This window comes from Agelaius tricolor, unplaced genomic scaffold (assembly GCF_023055355.1).
Source record: "Agelaius tricolor isolate 1412-34295 unplaced genomic scaffold, bAgeTri1.0.p SCAF_33, whole genome shotgun sequence".
Classification (NCBI taxonomy): domain Eukaryota; kingdom Metazoa; phylum Chordata; class Aves; order Passeriformes; family Icteridae; genus Agelaius; species Agelaius tricolor.
Genome location: NW_027269293.1, coordinates 5,040,977 through 5,060,262, shown reverse-complemented (window position 1 = coordinate 5,060,262; position 19,286 = coordinate 5,040,977). Strand labels below are relative to the sequence as shown.

The 19,286-nt window shown below is 65.7% G+C and overlaps 1 protein-coding gene across 5 annotated transcripts in view; it reads right to left on the bottom strand.

Annotated features, from left to right (window-relative positions):
- The window catches only part of NFIC (nuclear factor I C), a 44,406-nt gene that overhangs the window by 7,550 nt on the left and 17,570 nt on the right, over positions 1-19,286 (bottom strand). For 2 of the 5 annotated variants that reach the window (XM_071451837.1, XM_071451836.1), the window contains exons 2-10: positions 17,457-17,988; positions 7,454-7,525; positions 6,905-6,979; positions 6,645-6,768; positions 6,008-6,132; positions 4,205-4,333; positions 3,906-4,090; positions 2,418-2,577; positions 759-844 (exon numbers count right to left, since the gene is read on the bottom strand). In XM_071451837.1, coding sequence (XP_071307938.1) covers positions 759-844; positions 2,418-2,577; positions 3,906-4,090; positions 4,205-4,333; positions 6,008-6,132; positions 6,645-6,768; positions 6,905-6,979; positions 7,454-7,525; positions 17,457-17,988 — 1,488 coding nt within the window. The remainder of the gene's footprint in view (positions 1-758; positions 845-2,417; positions 2,578-3,905; positions 4,091-4,204; positions 4,334-6,007; positions 6,133-6,644; positions 6,769-6,904; positions 6,980-7,453; positions 7,526-17,456; positions 17,989-19,286) is intronic. The other 3 variants (XM_071451838.1, XM_071451839.1, XM_071451840.1) reach the window with 3 other exon arrangements.

The following is a 19,286-nucleotide window of genomic DNA, read 5'->3' as shown; positions in this document are numbered from 1 at the left end:
TGAGCCACCAGCAGTGCCTAAAGCCCTGGCACCGGGTGCCCGTAGCGAGGATGTCACGGCAGCAATGCCCATGGGCTGCAGCGGTGATGCCAAGGCAGTGATGCTCACAGCAGCAAAGCTGGCAGTGACAGTGCCAGAGCTGCAGTGCCATGGTGGTGATGCCGATGGTGGCACTGCACATGGAAATAACCCCACAATGGTGACGTACACAGCAGTGGTACCCAAAGTGGCATTGCCACAGTAGCAACACCCATGGCAGTGATGCCATGGTGGGGATGCCCACAACAGCAATGTCTGCAGTGGCCAGGCCAGTGGTGGCAATGCCCACAGCGCTGATGCCACTGCTGTGGTGATTCTCCTTGTGGCCTCAGACATGGTGGCAAGGCCACAGCAGCGATGGCCACGGAGGTTACATCCACAATGTCCCACAGCAGTGATGCCACAGTGGCGATACCCACGGTAGTGCCCACAGGAGCAATAAACATGGCAGCAATGCCACGGCGGTGATGCTGTGGTGGCAAGGCCCATGGCAGTGATGCCATGGTGGCAATGCCCTCAGCAGCGATGCCATGGCAGGGATGCCACGGCACCATGGCATGATGCCAGGGGCACCATGGCCGGGAAGCCCACATCAGCAATGTCACATCAGCGACAGCCACAATGGCAATGCCAGCACTGGCCATGCCCACGGTGATGCCATGGCGAGGGTGCCCGGGGCGAGGGCAGGAGGGTCCCCCCAGCAGCATCCCCGCTCTCACCTGTGCCTGATAGATACTCCCAGGATCCCTTGGTCCTAATCCCACGAAGGAACGGTTCGCAGGGGGCGTGCCTGGTGCAGAGTAGGCTGGGGAACAAACGAGAGCTCATTAACGGGGCTGTGGGTGGCACTGCCATTGTCCCCCCAGGGGCCAGGCCCGGCCCTCTCCCTGGCACTGTTGGGACGGAGCTCCCTGGCACCCGGTGCTGGCGACCAGGCGACGTCCCTGGCTGTGACCTGCTGGCAGGCGAATGGACCCAGGGGTGCTGCACCCAGGGGTGCTGTGCTCGGACGGTGCCACCCTGAGGCTGGAGGGGCGAGGTGCCCCGGGGTACAGGCGCAGATGGTGCCCCTGGCTGTGCCCGCGCTGTGGCTCCCAGACCTGAGCTGCCACGGGGGGAACAATGGCAGTCTCCAGTTCCACTTGGCCTTGTCACCCTGCTGCCACCTCATCTCTCAGCTGGGGATCCCTCAGCAGTGGGACCTCCAGCCCGGCTGAGCCTCTGGGTTCAGACCTGCTGGAAGCAGAGTGCTGCCAAGCGGAATGGGGGATTTGGAGCCAGCTGCACCCCCTGGGCACAGCCAGTGTCCTCCTACCGCATCCTGCCCTGAGCCTGCAGGAACTTGCACTCCTCTGTCACTCCCCAAGGCTGTGACCCCATTATCAGCCAGGCCATCCCATGCTGTCCCCTCCAGATTGTCCAGGCTTTGGCTTCTCCATGCCATGGGATCTCCACCCCTGCTGACCAGCTGCTGGCAATCAGCCATGGCCCATTACCCAGGGACAACGGCTCCATCAGGCAGGGCTTGACTGTGTGGGGACACAGCAGCCACTCGGGGTACCATGTCCCATGGGTACAGCAGGATGGGAACAGGAACACCCCCCTCACAGAGTGTGGCGACGGCACAGTGTCCCACCACTGCAGCACACACCCCCGTGCCAGGCTGGGGTGACACCAACTCCCCTCTGGCTACTGGGCCCAGCACCCAAAACCCTCCTGGCCAAGGCACTTATGGCCCCTGAGGTGGAGGGGAGGCCAAGGAATTTGTCAGCCACCATGCTAACAAACCCCCAGGTGCCACCTGCGAAGCGCTCTGGGGGACCCACACACAGTCCCTGCTCTGGTGTCACCTCACATCCCCAGCAAGACCAGAATCCCCGGCGCCAAGGACCCCCATGGCAGCAAGAGTACAAGAGCCCACACAACACAGCAGGCACACTGTCCCTAGTCCCAGTGCCACCCGCGTGCCAGCTGCTCCCCGTTCCCGGCAGCACAGCCACCACCATGGTGGGATAAACAGACACGGAGAGACCATGGCCTCCCCCACAGCACTGCCCACACCGAGGGTCTGGGCAGGACACTGCTTTGGAGAGCCCTGCCACGGCTCCACTCATGCTCAGAGGGACAAGGGGCTCGAGCTGGTCCCTGGGACCAGCACACAACCCCTCGGCTCAGCGGCCACCGGCCCAAACCCTGTCCACTCCGACCTGCCTGAGACCCAGCAAACTCATGGCGTGCCGGCTGCCGCCCTCTCCCCGGCTGCGGGGAGGCCACCTCCGCCAACATCCCCCCAGCACGGGACAGGGGGACACCCTGGGGGGCTGTGAGAGGAGGGGCCAGCCGGGCCGGGGAGCAGGGTGGGCGCCGCGGGTGCTTACTGGGTGATGTCGGCGAGGTCGTCCCTCCCTCGGAAGTTGTCGTGGTGGATTTGGTGTCAGGAGAGACGGCCAAGCGGGGCATGCCGGGGGGAGGTGGCGGCGCCAGCATCTGCGTGGGCAGGTAGTGGCTGGGCACTTTCACTTGACCACTTCCATTTAACTGGGGACAACACAGACAAAAAACAAACAGCACAAGCCATTAGGATGCACGCGCACAGCAGCACGGCCGGGGAGCCCCGGGGACAGTCCCGGCACAGGCACGGGGTGTCCCTCACTGCACACATGAGTTTGGTGGGTCTCAGAGCAGCCCTGAACGGTCGGCGCTGGCAGCAGGCAGGAAATGACGGCGGGACAGGAGGGGTTTGGGGGTTGTGGGGGCCATGCTCCGTGGGGGTCATGACGCAGAGTGGCGCATGCTGCAGCTGGGACCCCTCTCTACAGTGACAGGGGCGTCTCTGAAGCACTCCTTGGAGGGGTAGGGGCACCCAGAGCCTCCAAAGGCTCCTGCACCAGTGCTCCGTGCCCAAGCTGGCCGTGGGCTGCTCCTGATCCGGTTCCAACAGCCCAGCACTGAGCCACCACACAGGGGAACAGTGGCCATGCCCCTCACCCTGGCATCAGCCCCTGCTGGTGAGGGGAAACAGGAAAGTGGGGGGCAGAGGTCAGTCAGAAGGGCTCCCCAAGAGCTCAGCATCTGGGAGGACAAAGGGGGGCACAGGACAGTATGGGAGCAGGAACACCCCCAGGCTCTGGCTTCGGGTATGAAGGGTGCCCTCCATGGGGTGTGTTGTGTGTTGTGGGCTCTGGGTGTATGGGGTGATGGTTTGGGTGCTGCACTCATTGGGTGCTGTGTGTGCACGGTGCTGGTTACAGAGGCTGTTTGGTGATGGGAGCATGGGCTGTGGGGTGATGGCTGTGTGGGGTACCATGTCTGTGGGGTGCATTGGGTGCATGGGAGTGCAGAGCACTCTGACAAGGGAAAGCCCACAGCAGCACAGTGTGGCTCTGCCACCCCTGTGGGGACACGAGTACAGCTCCAGAGGAGCTGACAAGTCACCCGTGGGCTCTGCAGGTGGATGGGGCACATCAAGCCCATCACTCTCCAGGACACGCTGGCGGACAGTGATTCCAGGAGATGGTCACACACCCCTGGCAGACACCTTGCTCCCCCCAACACCCCAGCACCGGCTGACGGCTCAGCCCCAGCACCCCGACACCCGCAGTGCCCCGTGCTGGGCCGGGGCACAGCACCTCCATCGCCGCAGACACGAGGTGCCAACACGGAGCAGGCGCAGCAGCGCTCCCGAACCAACGCACGGCACGGCTGGAGCTCAGCCCCAGAGAACACCCCGCCGGTGCCACCGGAAGACCCCGATCCCCCCCATGCGGCGGCAGAGGTGACAGCGGCGGCGCCGGTGCAGGGGACTCTCCTCGGGCAGCCCGGCTGGCAGCAGCCCCCGGTGCCCACGGACAAGGCTGCGTCCTTACCGGTCCGGGCTGCTGGTTGGACGGGTCGCAGGCCAGCGAGACGAGATCTTTGAGCGGGTCCTGCGGGTTGAGATGAGGCGGGTACCGGATGGCCGTGTGCGGGAAGTAGGTGGAGGCCGTCTGGGGAAGGATGGAGGTGGTGGGGAAATGCAGCGCAGACGATGGGTGCGGGCTTCGGGCGATACCTGCGGGTGACAGCAAAAGGGGACACACACCTGTGTCACTAGCTAGTGGCTGCCCCAGCCCCCCGACCCCTCAGCGCTCACTCTGTGCCTCGGTTTCCCTGGCAGGACACTCACCACTGTGCACAGCGATGACGGGACGGTGGTGCTGCGTGAAGCTGCTCAGCCGGGGCGAGGAGTCCTGGGGTGATGGGCTGTTGAAGGGGGACTTGTCCATCTCTGTCTTCTTCACAGTGGGGGAGATGCCTGGGGAAAGCAGGGGGCAACGTCAGGACCTGCCATGGGGCCCCAAGTCCCATGGCTGCTGCCATCTCAGTGCAGTGTTGGGGGAGCTCATTCCGGGGGCAGGGGGCACCCCAGGGCCAGGGTGGGCATGGGGAGGGTGGTGGTGTGAGCGTGTGTGTGAGCCAGCAGGAGGGTGGGCACCTCTGGGGGCACACATGTGTGCATGAATGTGTGTGCATGTGTGTAATGTACCAGCACAGCTCCGTGCCTGTGTGTGCACACACACAGCTGTGCACAGATGTGTGCTCCTGCAGGTGTGTGCATGCAGGTGCACACAGCTCTGTGCGTGTGTGTCCCACCCTGGTGGCAGAAGTGGATGCCCTCACGGATGCCACTGTGACCCTGCAGCCCCCACATGGCACCCACCTCCCCTGGCACATGGGGCTGGGGGCTACAGCAGCTCCTGGGGAGGCAGAGAGGTGCCAGCATGGGGGTGACCACCCCAGAGACCCCTGGCAGTGGCGGCTGCCCAGGTCCCCGAGGCCACCCCAGGGCATGGGGCTGAGAGGGGGGGGTTGGCAGGCACGTTAATCCCCTGCCTCCGTGGCTTTAGCTCTGGCCATTTGGCCCAGGCCTGGTAATGGGTTTAGCCCCTTCTCAGTCGGGCGTTAGGAGGATTTCCCAGAACATCCCGTACAGGATTGCCAAGCCCCCTTCCCGCCGCCAAGGCTGAGCCCCCCCTGCCAGCCACCCTCACCCCTGCCCGGGTCAGGCCACTGGCAGGGGACAGATGCCCTGGCACAGCTCCCTCCTGCCTCCATGCACCATTTTGGGGAGGGGGCTGCACCTTCCCCAGGACCCCCCCTGCACCAGCCCCACGGGCAGGATGGGGTACAGTCCCTGCACACACGGGACACAGTTTGGGGGCTGGACCTGCATCCCCCAAACCTCCTTCCAACAGGATTGGTGCCTCCAGCCCTCCAGCCAGGCACCCTCAGGCTCTGGTAGGGCTGGGGGGCTGCTGTGGAGCCCACCCCACCGCTGGGGGAGGAAGGAGAAGAGCCAAGAGAGGAGGAAGAGGAGCAGCTTCTTTGCCTGCACCTCGGGGTGCGGGAGCTGCTGTGCCAGCCCTGCAGCATCACTTTAATTAGCCCAGCCCCCCCTTTCTTAATGAACAGCTAATTGGGGCTTGTCTAGACAGGAAAGGGAATAAAACCACCAAGCCAGAAAGCTGTCCACAGTGATGTGGGGCTGGGGGAGCTGACTTGGGGCTGGGAGAGGCTGGTGTGGGGCTGCCAGACAGACATGGGGCTGGAGGCTGGGTTGGCCCTACAGAGAGAACCTATGTTGAAATAGGGGTCCCTGTAGCAACACCACAGTCCCCACAGAGCCCTGCCCACAGTGGGGGGCCACAGACACGCCTGGGCACTCATGGAAAGCCTGTGCCTAAATTAGGGGGGCTTGACAGCAACCCCACAGACCCCATGGAAAAGCAGCAGGAATGTTCTGGGGGACTTGAGGGTGGCACTGCAGCCCCCATGGCCGATGTGTCTGACCTTAAGGCCCACAGGGACACTGGGGCACAGAAAGGGCCCAGATGGTCACACGGGGTTCTGGCAGTGGTTTGCAGAATGCTGGGAGCAGGATGGGGGCCCCAGGGCACTGGAAGGGCACTGGTAAGGAGGTGGCACCTACCCCCTTCCATGTCTTCTGTCCAGTTGCGGCTGCTGCTGGTGGGGGAGTTGGAGGAGGTGTAGTACTCGCCCCCAGGGCTGGTGTCAATGTCATCCTCCATGGACCCCGACTTGTGCCGTTTGCTCCTGGGGACAGGGAAGGGTCACAGAATCACGGAATGGTTTGGGTTGGAAAGAACCTTAAAGCCTCTCCCATTCCACCTCTGCCATGAGCAGGGACACCTCCCACCATCCCAGGCTGCTCCAAAGCCCCGTCCAGTCTGACCTGGGACACGTCCAGGGATCCAGGGGCAGCCACAGCTGCTCTGGGCACCCTGTGCCAGGGCCTGCCCACCCTCCCAGGGAAGTGAATCCATCTAGCCCTGCCCTCTGGCAGTGGGAAGCCATTCCCCCTTGTCCTGGCACTCCATCCCTTGTCTAAGTTTCCTCTCCAACTCTCTTGGAGCCCCTTTAAACACTGGAAAGGGCTCTGAGCTCTCCCTGGAGTTTTCTTTTCTCCAGGCTGAACACCCCCAGCTCTCCCAGCTTGTCATGGGTCAGTGCCAGCCCGTGGCAGGACCTGGCTGGCCCTTGCCTTCCCTACGGCCATGCTGGGGCTGGCCCTGGCACCACCCTGGCACAGCCCCAGTGGCACCTACCCGCTGGAGGAGGTGCTGGGCAGTGTCCTCCTCATGCCGGTGCTGGAGGGGTTCAGGTCATAGGCCAGGTGGCCCTGCAGCTCCCCCAGGGAGAAGTTTGGCCCTGTGCCCGTCACCACTGGCGCTGCAGGGAGAGAGGGGGGGTCACTGGGGCTCGGTGGGGAGGGGAGCCCCAGCCCACTGCGGGCTGGGGGGGCTGTTGGGACACTGCTGTGCCCAGGCAGCCAAGGGTTGGGCTGTGGCATCACAGTCACACTCACTTCGGGACACCTGGATGAGCTCGGTGACACTGAACACCCCCGAGGTGACGAAGCTTTCCTGGAAGTCTGTTGAATCTGTGTGGGAGAGAGGAGGGTGTGCTGAGGGGGCAACAGGACCACCCCTCCCACCCTGCACTGCCTTGTGGCGATGCTTGAGGGCACCCCAAATCCCATCTGTCCCCCTCCTTAGCTTCCACTCCACTCCCTGCTCCAGCAAGAGACCACCTCAATTGGTTCTGTCTGCTGAAGATGCCCTGGACCTGCTCAGTGCCTCAGTTTCCCTGCGCCTGAGAGTGCTGGCACGGCTTGAGGCTTCACCCCCACCATGGGAACTCCATGGCAGCTGCTGTCCCCAAGGGCTGTGGCCTCTGTGGGACTCTGCTGGGTGTAGGACAAGGCTAAGGCTATGCCCAGCTCATTGCAGGGACCAGGCAGTGGCTGGCAGCTTGACCATATGTCATAGGCCCCCATCCCCCGCCACGGCAGGGACCCTGGGGACAGTCTGGGGTGTCCTTTGTCCTTTTCCCAGGCCCTGCCCTCTGCACTCACCCAGCGTGATGGGTTTGCTGTCCTCCTGGTCCGAGCCAATGCCTGTCCGGGGGCTGCTGCTCTGCTCTGCATCTGCAAGAGGCAAAGCCCAGGGTGAGCCCCCTGTGCCAGTGGCAGCCTCCACACCGGTGTGAGCCAGGATTGCCACCAGCTGACTGCCCTCCCGTTGCCCTGCTGGGGGAAACTGAGGCATGGGCTGCCCAGCAGCTCTCACCACACAGCAGGGCCACCACCAAGCTGGCATGTCCCCAGCCACTGAGGAACAGTCACCAACCAGCCCCCCTTGTCCTCCCTGCCAGCGACAGGAGCAGGGACAGCCCCACATGCAGGGTCTGGGCAGTGCTCCCTGCAGGAGGGGAACCCCAGGGCAGGGCTGGGTGATGGTCCCTGGCCCTGCTCCTGCCTCTTCTCCTCTCTCCAGCCACGGCCTTGACCCAGTGCTGCCCCACCAGGCAGTGTCACCGAAGCAGGGCACAACCTGTGGCACCTCGTTCTGCCTCTGCCCAGCTCGTGCAGGGCAGAAGGGCTTGGGAGAGCACCTACTCTGACCCCTGGAGCCCTGTCCAGCCCTGCTCCCTCTTGACTAAAAATATCCTGGCTCAGACACTGAGCTCAGCAGCCCTGGCACGGCATGGCACAGCCCAGACCCTGCAGTCAGGAGCATCCTTCGTCACCTGGCTGCTCCCAAAGCCCCTCCATAACTTTTGCCATGCATTTCTCCCCCATACTCCTTCTTCCCCCTGTTTCTCCATTCTCCTCTCCCACCCCTTGGCCTCCGGCATTTCTCTCTGGCAGCCTTGGCAGATGTCAGGAAAGGGCTGAGACAATCCAAAAACACCAACAAAACCACGCAGCTGCAACTGCCAGCCCATGTGCCCGCCTCGGGATTTTTCCCTTTCTCCCTGCTTTTCTCCTCCTTTTTCTCCCCTCAAGTACCTTGCACTCACACGTGGCTCCCAGACTGGCTGGGCAAGTTATCCATGTGGGCCCCATGCCACCCTCCACCCTGACACCCCTGTGTGCTGCCCACCAGGCAGGTTATCCATGGGGGCAGTGGGACTGTGCCATCTCCCAGCCTGACACCCCGTTGTGCCCACACTCCCCGGTACTGCTCAAGGCCGATGCCAAATCAGCCATTTTGTCTCCCTGCCCAGCTGCCGCCATCCCCTCCAGCCATCCCGTGCCAGCCTGGCACCACGCTGGCAGCGCCATGGCATCCTGCCCTGATGCTGCTCACCGCCACCAGCCCCCCCGTGCCCGCACCCCAGGCTCCCTCCAGGCAGCCATTTTAGGGAGCAGAAACTCCCCCTGGAGACGGGCGCAGGGTTTTTTCCTTCCCTTCTCTCCATTTCTCTTTTTCTAGCCCTATTCTCGCATTTTGAAGCGGCTGCACGCTCAAGTATCGGGGTGTGGGTGGTGGGAGCGAGCGGGGCACAAGCCAGCTGGGATAGGGGAGTGGCTGGGGACCCCCCCGCGGATTCATGGGCACCGTGTGGCCGGACACGGCCCCTCCTCCCCTCTAAAAACAACAAATCTGGCGGTGGCTCTGGAAGTGGTTAGTGTGGAGCCCGGCCAAGGCGCGGGACGGAGGCTGGCGGTCACAGCCTGAGGCTGGCCCAGCTCCCCACAGCCCCCAGCGTGGCCTCAGGGCTCCCGGGGACCCCAATGCCTCCCAGATGGCCCCACCTGCCCGGCCCCGGGTGCTTGGCCTCTGGGTGCCTCCCCAGGCCGTGCCCTCGCCTGGTGCCTCTGAGGTGCCTACGCAGCCTTTGGCTCAGCCCAGGGACCCCCACCACTCGTCCTGAGGTGCCCCACATGGAGCTTAGCCCACACCAAACCACCCAGCCTGGTCCCTGTTCCCCCAGGGCACTCAGGAGGGCCATCACCGGCCCTGGGTGCCCCAGGTGGGCCCCACGGCCCTGTACCCCCACACCGTGCCACGGCACCGCCCTGACCCGGCATCGCCAGTGCCCCTCACCGACCCCTGCTGCTGAGGGACCCTGGGGAGCTGTCCCCAAACCGAGCACTCGGCTCCCCCCCGCAGGAGCCCGAGCAGCAGCCGGGACTTTCCCAAGGAGCTCGGAGCTCCGGCAGCAGGGCCGGCCCCTCGCTGCCCCCTCTGTCCGGGCTGATGGAGGCGGTGGGTGCGAGGCCGGGACCGGGGCTCGGCACAGCCGGGGCTCGGCACCCCCGGCGCTCCCCGTGGCTGGGCGGGCGAGCTCGCCAGCAGATTTCTGGCTGCCTCCTCGGCGCGGGGCGGCCGGGCCAAGCGCTGCTCTCACCGCCATGTGACGGCCGCCTGCGCCGGCTGGCGCGCTAAAATGGCGAAGGGAGCCCCGGGCTCACGGGCCGCGCTCCCCACAAGGGGTGTTTGGGGGAGACTGCAAACCCAGCAAGTGGCCCGACTGCACCAGAGAGGAGAAAGAAGCCTGTAAAGCTCCCCCATGCCCCCGCTGCTTCGTTGATCCTGCGCCCTCCACCCCCTCAGGAGGCCGGGATGGGGGATGGAGGTGGGGTAGTCCTGCTGCCAAACTGTGGGGAGCTCAGCGGGGAGGGGGTTCAGTGCCGGGGTCGTCTCCGGCGAGGCAGAGGAGAGTGCTCAGTGCCCAAACAGGTCGATCCAATCTCTTTTAAAAATAGCCAAGTGTGTGCCCGGGGGGGCGCGGGCTGCCTGGGCTCCGGGCCGCGCTGGCAGCCTGGCCCCGTGCCATCCATTGAATTGCGGATCCCGCACCCCGGCCCCGCTGGCTGGCACGGTGCCCCCGGGCCCCAAGCGACACCCGCCCGCGGTCTCAGCGCGTGGGAACGACCCTCGGGCAGCAGGGCCGGCCCTGGGGGGTGTCACTGCAGGCCGGGTGCCCCCCGGGGCTGGCGCAGCTGCGGGAGAACCCTGGCTCGGTGCCCGAGCGCTGACGGTAACAGGGCACGGTGTTACCGGCAGCGGCGCGGGCGCAGGCGCAGAGGCTGGAGGATGCCGGGGGCTGGGGGAGCTGCTGGCGCCGGTGTGTGCAGTCCCAGCCCCTCATCGAGGGCAGCAGCCTTCCCCCTTTTTCCCAGCTCTGCCAGTCGAGGGCAGGGAATGGGAGAGAGTTCAGCACTGCTGCCTGCAGGCTTCTGCCCCGTGCCTCAGTTTCCCTTGGGGCTGGCTGGAGGGAAACTGCCCCCCTGCCTCATGTTCCGTGGCACAGAGCCCCAGCACCTCCTCAGGTGTCACTGCATTCCTCCGGCTGCCCACGGCGACAGCATGGACCAGTAGGGCCTGGACTGAACAGCCTAGTCATAGTGGAAGACCCCTGGAGACCGGAGGGAGCCAATGTGCGGTGGGGCAGATCCCACTGCAAGGGCTGGGGCGAGTGAGGTTGCGGAAGGGTGTGATTTGGGGGCCCTGCCCTGTCAGACCCCCAGAACTCCTCATCCCAGTCTCGCAGTGACCCCAGGTCCGAGCGGCACGGCCTGTTCCGCTGCCCGTCCCACTGTCCATCCATCCCTCTGCCGCCAGGCTGGGGTGGCCCTTACATAAACCCGGAACAGTCCTGCTTGTGTAACCTCCTTTATATAATACCCTGAACCGCCGCGTGTGCCGGGTAAATCCTGGCTGAGCCAGGCCGGCCGGCGCGCCGGGGCGCGGGACCCCCCCCCCTCCCGCTCCTCGCCGCGCCCCCCGCCATGCCCGGAGCGCTGCGGGGCCGCGGGGTGAGGCGGCTCCGCTGGGCCTTGGCCACCAGCGCTGCGGGGGCGGCAGCTCCTCCTCCCCCTGCCGAGCGGAGCCCCGGGGAGGTCCTGGCCGGAGGCATCCCCCGAGGTGGCGGGGCGGTGGCGGGGGGGACGGACGCGCCCCGCTGCCACGTACGCCGGCCGCGGCCAGCTGGCCCGGGCGGGAGCCTGGGAGGCGCGAGCACGTTGGCCGGCGGCTGCGAGCGAGCGGCGCTGGGAGAGAGCGGGTTTGTCCTCGGCCGACCCCGGCCGGCACGGGGAGATGGCAGCGGCCGGGGGGAACCCCCCCAGGAGGGCGGCGCGGCCTCCCCCTCGCTCAGCCCTGCCAGGCCTGGGCTCCATCCAGGGCTGCCGGCGTCCGCGGAGGCGAGCGGGGACAGATGGCAGCGGGGAAAGGCATGGGGAGAGCGGGACAGACAAAGGGAAGGCTGAGCCCCCCCTTCCCTGGGACTCTTCCCTGCGGGGTGCTGGCATCCAGCCCCCGCGCCCTGGGCTGGGGGTACCTGGGGGCGCAGCTGCAGGGAGGGGGTGGGAGAGAGGACAGACGGATGGGAGAGGGAAAGGAGAGAAAGGAAGGGAGGGAGAAAGGAAGGAAGAAATTAAGGTGGAGAGAAAGGGAAAGGAAAAGGGACAGGGACAGGGAAATATGCTGCCACTATCTTGCTGCCCCAGCAATTCCAGCCCCGTGGCAGAACCCCACAGCACAGCCAGCGTCCCCCCCCCCCCGAGTCCGATGTGCCCCAAACACGGCCCCTCCGATGCTCCCCCAAAAGCAGCCCCTGCATCACCACCACGCAGGGCTGAGGCAGCAGTTTTCAAGTCCTTCCCCAGGACTGGCCAAGACCCCAGTGCAGAGGCCAGTGTGACAGGGGACCGTCCCCGTGCCCCAACTGGCAGTGCCAACCCTGATCGGGGGTGTAGGGGCACACAGGGGGCTTGCCGGCGTCTGTTCCCCCCCTCCCGCGGCCACGGGCGGGAGGGAGCACCATGGGCATCTGCCGCCCCAGCTGTCCCTTGCCAGCGCAGCACGAAGCCGGGCACCCGGCCAGGATGGCAACTGCGGCCCCGGGGAGGGCACGGCGCTTGCCAGCGCGGGGGGACGGCGGGTGGCGAGGGCGGGGGACGGCAGGTGCTCGTGAGAGGAGCTCGCTCATCTTTTATTCATCGGGTGCCTAACGGTGCGCGGAACCGCTCTGGCCCCTTGTCCCCTCGGGCGGCACAGGACGTGGCACCCCGTGCCAGGTGCCCGGCAGGCACCGCTCACGCTGCCGGGGCCGGCGGGCCGAGCACGGCCCCGCTCGCTTCGGCGGTGACGCGAGGCCGGGGCTGGCAGCGGGCACTGCGGGGAAGCCGTCCGGCTCCGGCACGCCGCCGGCTCGGCGCACTGCGGGAGAGCCGGGGAAGCCCTGACCTCCCCAAGGTCGCCGGCACATCGATCCGGAGAGCTCGAGCACATGGAAACCGCCCCGGCCGTGCCAGCGCCAGGCTCGCAGCGGGGCCGGGCTCGGGAGCAGCGGCACCCCCGGGCAGTGACGCTGCAGAAGACGGGGGTGGCGGGGGGGTGGAAGCCTGGGGAGCCCCCTCCCATCCCGCTGCTGCAGCACACAGCCGTGGGGGCAGGAACCCAGCCCCTGCGGAGTCTCTGCTGTCTCGTACCCTCGTGCCCTTTCCGGGGGGGGGGTCTCCTCCTGGACTTGCTGGGCTCTGCCTACCCCGTTCCCCTCAACCCCGGCCTCCCTGGCTGTTTGGCTGGGAGTAGAGATACCGGGAACAGGGGGAGGGTTTGCTCGCGTTCATCTGTGTGCTGGGGGGGTTCTCCAGCCTGCCTGCCCGCCGGTGCCCAGCTCTGCGAATGACAGATCCCAAATATTGTGAACCCCATCAATCTTCTCATGACCCTGGCGATAAATATTTGCGCGGGGGCTGGCGGAGCGGCGGTGCCCGGGGAAACGCCTGCCCCTCCATCTGGAGGGGCTGAGCAGACGCTTGGCACGGCCGGCCTGGCACGGCCGCAGCGCGCCTGGGACGAGAGCCCTGGCACGGGCTCCCCGGCAGATTGGTGCCATCTGCCTCGCGCCGCACCCAGCGGTGAGGCTGGTGGGGGGAGATAAGGGGCTGCCAGGCGGTGGGAGACGCAGATGCTGGCACAACGCGGGGGTCCCTGCCTCCCCCCAGGTGCTGTCCTCTGGCGGCGGCACGGCCGGGGCTGCCAGGAGCTCGATGCCACCCTGGGGCGCACGGCCTGCTTGCCCTGGGCACCCATCTGCTCCCACCCCGCTCGGCCTGGGGGCTCAGCCGAGGGGCACTGCCGGGAAAAGCTCACTGCAGGGCAGAGCCTGAACCCCCTACCCCCTGAGCATGACGGCTGGTGAGGGGGGTGCAGAGAACCTCAGAGGGTGTGGGGGGCCAGCACCGCCCCTGCTCTGCCTCTCCCCGGCTCTGGGAGACTGGGTGGGAGGGGGGTGGGGTCCAAGGATGGGGGCTACCAGCATGGGGATACAAGGATAAATAGATGGGGCTGCAGGGATGGAGGCACCGTGGTGAGGGCGCAGCAAGGGAGCCCATGGAGGTGGGGAGCACTGGTGGGAGGTGCAGGGAGGGGGGCACTCTCCCGTCCCCCCCCCCCCCCCCCCCCCAGACTGGCTGCTGCCGACAGGAGCTGCTGGGAGGAATCTCTCCGTAATGCTCCGAAGGTCCTGGCACCATCGGCTGGGGAGATTGATTACCATTTTACTGCAATGCTTTTGACTTTCACCAGCGACCTCCGAGCTCCCCCAGCCCCCCCGCCCCCCCCCCGCCGCACACCCAGCTCTGGGCTGCAGCGCCGTCCCCTCCCCCACTGCGGTGTGCACAGCCCAGCCCTCACCCAGCCCCGCACTCATCCCGCACCCATCCTGCATCCAGCCCTGCTCCCATGCTGCATCCAGGACGGATCCAGCCCTGCTCCCATCCCGCATCCAGTCCTGCTCCCATCCCGCATCCAGGATGGATCCAGCCCTGCTCCCATCCCGCATCCAGCCCTGCTCCCATCCTGCCCCAAAGGTGCCGGGGGTGCTGCTCGCAGGGCTGGGTGCAGGATGGGAGCAGGGCCGGTGCTGCTCTGGGACGACCCAGCCGCCCGGCACTCCCTGCACCCCACGGCCACCCCCAGGGCCAGCAGGGCTGGGACGGGACCTCCCCGCAGCCTGGCACAGGTCCTGCCTCAGTTTGCCCACCCGGGGGCACGGAAAGCCGAGGACAGGGGGAAGAGCCGAGGGGCAGAGCTCGCCTTTGACATGGGCTCGGGGGGGCCGTCCGGGCGCTCAGCCCCTGCCAAGGCTGCCCCAGACCGCGGGTGGGGAGCGCAGGGCCGGGGGCTCCTCCATCCCCCCCTCCCCGGCGTTGCCAGAGCAGCGGCTGGGAAATTGTGCTGACACCGGCAAAACCGGGCGGCGGGGGCGGGGGAGCGCGGGCGCACGTGCTCGGGCTGATAACGGAGCTGCGGGGGCTGCGGGGAGCCCGGAGCGCCCGGCCGGGGGGGCTCTGTGCGGGACAGACCCTCCCAGCCCCTGCCTGTGAGGCTGGGGATGCTGCGGGCGCCGCGGGGGAGCGGGCAGGCAGGAGAGGGCAGGAGCGGGCAGGCAGAGGGAGCGGGGAGGAGGCAGAATCAGGCAGGAGGGGGCAGGAAGGAGGGAACATGCAGAATCAGGCAGGAGGGGGCAGGTAAGAACGGGCAGTGTGCCGGGCAGGAGCAGGTAGGAGGGAGCAGGAGGGCAGCATGTCGGGCAGGGAGAAGCTCCCTGAGCCCACCAGGCTGTGGTACAGTAATCCCCAGCACCCCTCGAGGGCTGTCAGCAGCCTGGCCATGCCATGCAGGGTCCCATAGATGTGGTGGCTTCTTCCCTGCCTCAGTTTCCCCACCAAGGTGGGAGGCCGGAGACCCCTCTCATCAGCCACAGCCTGACAGAACATGCCCACCGTGGGCAGGGACCAGGCCATGCCGAGCACCCAGCACCCTGCAGCACCCTAGGGGTCCCACGCTATTGCTCCTGGCCCATGCTGGTCCCCCTTAACCAGGGCCAGAGCGACCTTAACAGTGAAAGTGAGAGGCTGCCAGGCCTTATCAGGGAGTATTTACAGCCGCTGTGTTCCCAATTAGACAGTCAGGTGACTGCGGCTGCTGGGGACCCAGACACCGGGGTCAAGGTCGCCGGTGGAGGGGCGGGGGGTGGGAGAGGGGCAGCCACCTCCCGGGGACAGCAGCTGGACACGGCATGGCCAGAGAGGCACACCAGGTGGCAGTGGGGACCCCGTTGCAGAGGCTGTGGGGGTTCAGGTCCCTGCCTTCAGCTTGGCCACTGTAGGGCTCCCAGTCCAGCATCAGGGTGCTCCCAGTTCAGCCCAGTCCAGGGTACTCCAGCCCAGTGTGATGCTGCACCTCCAGCTGAGCCAGCACAGGGTGCCCCCAGTCCAGCCCAGTGTGCAGCAGCCCCATCCCAGTGAGTACAGGGTGCCCCCAATTACAGCGTGCAGCAGCCCAGCCCAGCCCAGCCCCGCCACATCTCAGCCCAGCACAGCACACCCCACTCCCTGTCTGGGTGCACAGGACACCCCCAGCCCCCAGGCTGCACCCTGGGCCCCCGTTCCCAGCAGAGCACCCACCCTTCCCAGTGCCCTGTTGGGTCCCTTGGTGCCACGGAGCAGGCGAGTCACGTGCATGGGCACGGGTCCTGGCAGCACACGTGCTCACACGCTGGGGGCATGGCTGGGCGGGCAGGTCCCGGCTGCACACGTGTGTGCAACCACGGATGTGCCCCACGCCAGCCCAGGGTCCCACCTGGGGCAGGGTCTGGCCCTGGCTATTCCCTGCTGGAAGCTGTGCCCCATTTTTCCCCAAAGCCACGAGGGCCTGGCAGTCCTGCCAAACCCCTTCCCTGGGTAGTGGGGGAGGTCACATGCCTGCCATGCCTCAGTTTCCCCAGTGACACCCAGCATATCCCACGGATGGCTGGGCAGAGCGTGTGCCCACCATGATTCACAACACTGGCACCTGATTTGCTGGCACTGCCGGCACCACAGTGGCCTCTGTGGTGTCACTGTCTGTCCCTGGGCTCTGGCCAGTACCAGGCAAAGAGCCACAGCCCCACGTTCCCCCTACTGTGGTGCTGATGAGGCTGGGCTCACAAGGCTGGGGGACATCACCTCGTGCTGTGGGCATGGGCAGGAGGTGCTGCCAGGAGGGGACCAATATCCTGCCACCCCCACGCACCTGGGTAGCCTGGCCTGGCCAGAGGTGGCCACAAGACCCTTGATCACCCCTAAGGCTGCAAGTCACAGACCCTCCTGTCTGTGAACCAGCCCTGTGCAACAGCCCAGCCCAGCCCTCAGATGGGATCACACAGCAGCTCCCCTGGCTCTTCACACAGCTGGGGGTGCTGGCGGATGGCAGAGTGAGTGGGGCACCCCAGCTGCTGGCAGCGTGTCTGTGCCAGCATATCACCAGTTGGGGACAACAAACCTGCCCAGGTAAAATCCCTACTTCTGAGCTTCCCCCTCCCAGCATGTGGGGAGGTGACGTGAGCTGGTGGAGAGGACAATGGCTCAGGGACCCAAACTGAGAGAAAGAGCTGCTGCCTGTGCCGCACTCCGTGACTCAGTTTCCCCCTTTGAGAGCAGCTTTGACCCTCCTTGCTGCAATGAAAGCAGCCAATTCTCCCAGCAAGTCCATGGCACTCCCAGGCAGTTGAAGGGCCAGGACTAGTATCCACAGCAGGAGCTGCCCCCACCAACGTTATTGCTGTGCCCTCCCCAGCCAGCCTCACTGCCATGTCCCTGCTCTGGCATCGAGGGGTTGGCACCATAGTCCATGGCAAATGGGCACTGCTGGACCTCTTCCAGCTCCAGCCCTTGGGGATGCACCAGGAACAGGCTGCCCCTTCCCTGCCCAGGCTGCCCATCCACTCCTCTCAGCTAGGCACAGGATGTGGGGTTAGCTCTGGGTTTAACCCCAAAACTCCATGCTGGGAATGCACAGAGGCAGCTCATCCTCGGGGACCTTTGTGTGCTGCTCCTGGGCAGCTGGGATCAGCCCTGGCTGGGGGAGAGGGGCCAGGGTGGGGGGCACCCACCCAAGAAGCAGTTTGGAGAGGGAAGCACTGCAAGGTCTGCAATGGGAAAGGTGTTTGGGAGCAGTGTCCCCAGCTGGAGACGGGGATGGGACAGATGGGGAGGGACAGCTAAAGCAAACCCCCCAGAGGTGGCCGTGGCAGAGCACAGCCAGGCTCTGCCCTGCAGGCACACGAGCACCCACCTCTCTCACGGACGAAGTAGGCCAGGTAGAGGTCGAGCTCCTTGACGGAGACGCTGATGTGGTGGGGCTGGACGCAGAGGATGGGGTTGGTGCACTGGCCCGACTTGACCAGGCGCTCGCCGTCGGTGCTCTCCAGCGGGATCCCTTTGAAGAGGATGACCATGACCAGGTCCAGCCGCCACACCTTGTCCGCCTGCCGCAGGCAGTCGATGCGGCGCATCTTGCCCTTCTGGTCAGGGTTGGAGAGGACGCAGCACGAGGGCTTCTTGCCCGTGATGGAGAGCACGAAGTCCTCGCGGCACTCAGGCCGGATGTCCTTGCGCAGCTTGGCCAGGAGGCGCGAGGCCCATTTCTGCTTCACCTCCGGCTTCTCGCTCAGCAGCTCGTCCTTCACCGCCCTCTCCTCATCCTTCGTCATCCTCTTCTCATGCTTCTTGAAGTACTTGCGCTTGCGGGCCTGCAGGTTGAACCAGGTGTAGGCAAAGGCCCTGACGTGGGGGAGCAGCGCCTCGATGAAGGGGTGGAACTCATCCTGTGGGAGCAGAGGAACAAGGGGTCACTCCTGGCCGAGTCCCTCCAAGCTCCCTCCCGAGGTGGCTGTGGAGCCCTGGGGACCTGCCAGGCTCATTCCCACTGGGCTGCATTCCAGTGCAACCAGAAGAAAAAGCTGTGGCAGAGGCACATGCCCACCAGGGTCAGGGATCCTCTCACCACCCAGCGAGGTTTCCCCCATTCCAGGAGACCTCCATAAATCCCACCGGCTGCAATTTTCCCGAGCCAACAACCTGCAGGGATTGGCTGGGCAATACAGGAGCAAGTGCCACAAAGAGACAGGCTCCTGCACAAGGCTGGCCACCTCAGCAGCACCCAGACCCTCTCCCCTTTGCAGGATCTGCTCCCACCAGGTGCAGAAATCCCACCTGAAATCCCAGCTGACACTGTGCCCACCGGAGCCGCTGTGCGGGCGTCAGGCGCTGCCAGACCACAACACCCCAGTGCCGGGTCCCCCATGCCTGCAGCATGCCGGGTGCTCCCACTCGAGCTCTGGGTGCCTTGGACCTCTCCACTCCCTCTGGACCAGTGAGAAACTCCCCCAGTTTGCCCCAGTTGCAGCCAGCCCGGCGGCTGGCGCCTGGCCCGGCACACAAGACGTGCTCTGACTGCCTTTTTCCATTTGGTGAGCGCTGCTGGATGAGTCCAGCCCCAAAAAGAAAACAAGGAAAATGCATCCCCATCCCTGGCCCCTCCTTCCCGCATCCCATTTTTTTTTCCAATTTGGAAAATCAGTGCTTCCTGGCTGGGGGCCCACAACCCCACCATGGGATGGAAAGGTGTTGGGAGCCTTCCTGGCGAGGAGCAGCACAGCTTGGAAAGCAGCAGGCAGAGGGTTGAACATCCCTGTGTGTAGCCAGGGCAGCACCAAGCTGGCCCCCAAGGGCAGGATTTGGCCCTTGGGGTCCCTCATGACTGTGGGGAGGAGGAGAAGGAAGGGGCTCAGTTGGATTCCTGCCAGGGCTGAGAGGGGGGTGGCTGGGGATAACTGCCACTGCCATGCCACAGGGACATGCCTGGGGAGGGTGCCAAGGGCAAGTGCTGCTCTGAGGTGAGGAGGTGGCCACGGGCAGGAGCTGGGAAAGGACAGAGCTGTGGCTGTGGGATGGGGTGAGCACTCCAGATCTAGCCCCACTCATCCCAGAGCAGCGATGCCATTCCCTGGCTGAAGCAGCTGTGTCCCAGAGTGACCCTGCCTGGAGGGAACAATGTCCCCTGAAACAGGCTCCCAGCAAGGATTGGCCCCATACAGACCCTGCTACTCCCATTTGTTCTCAA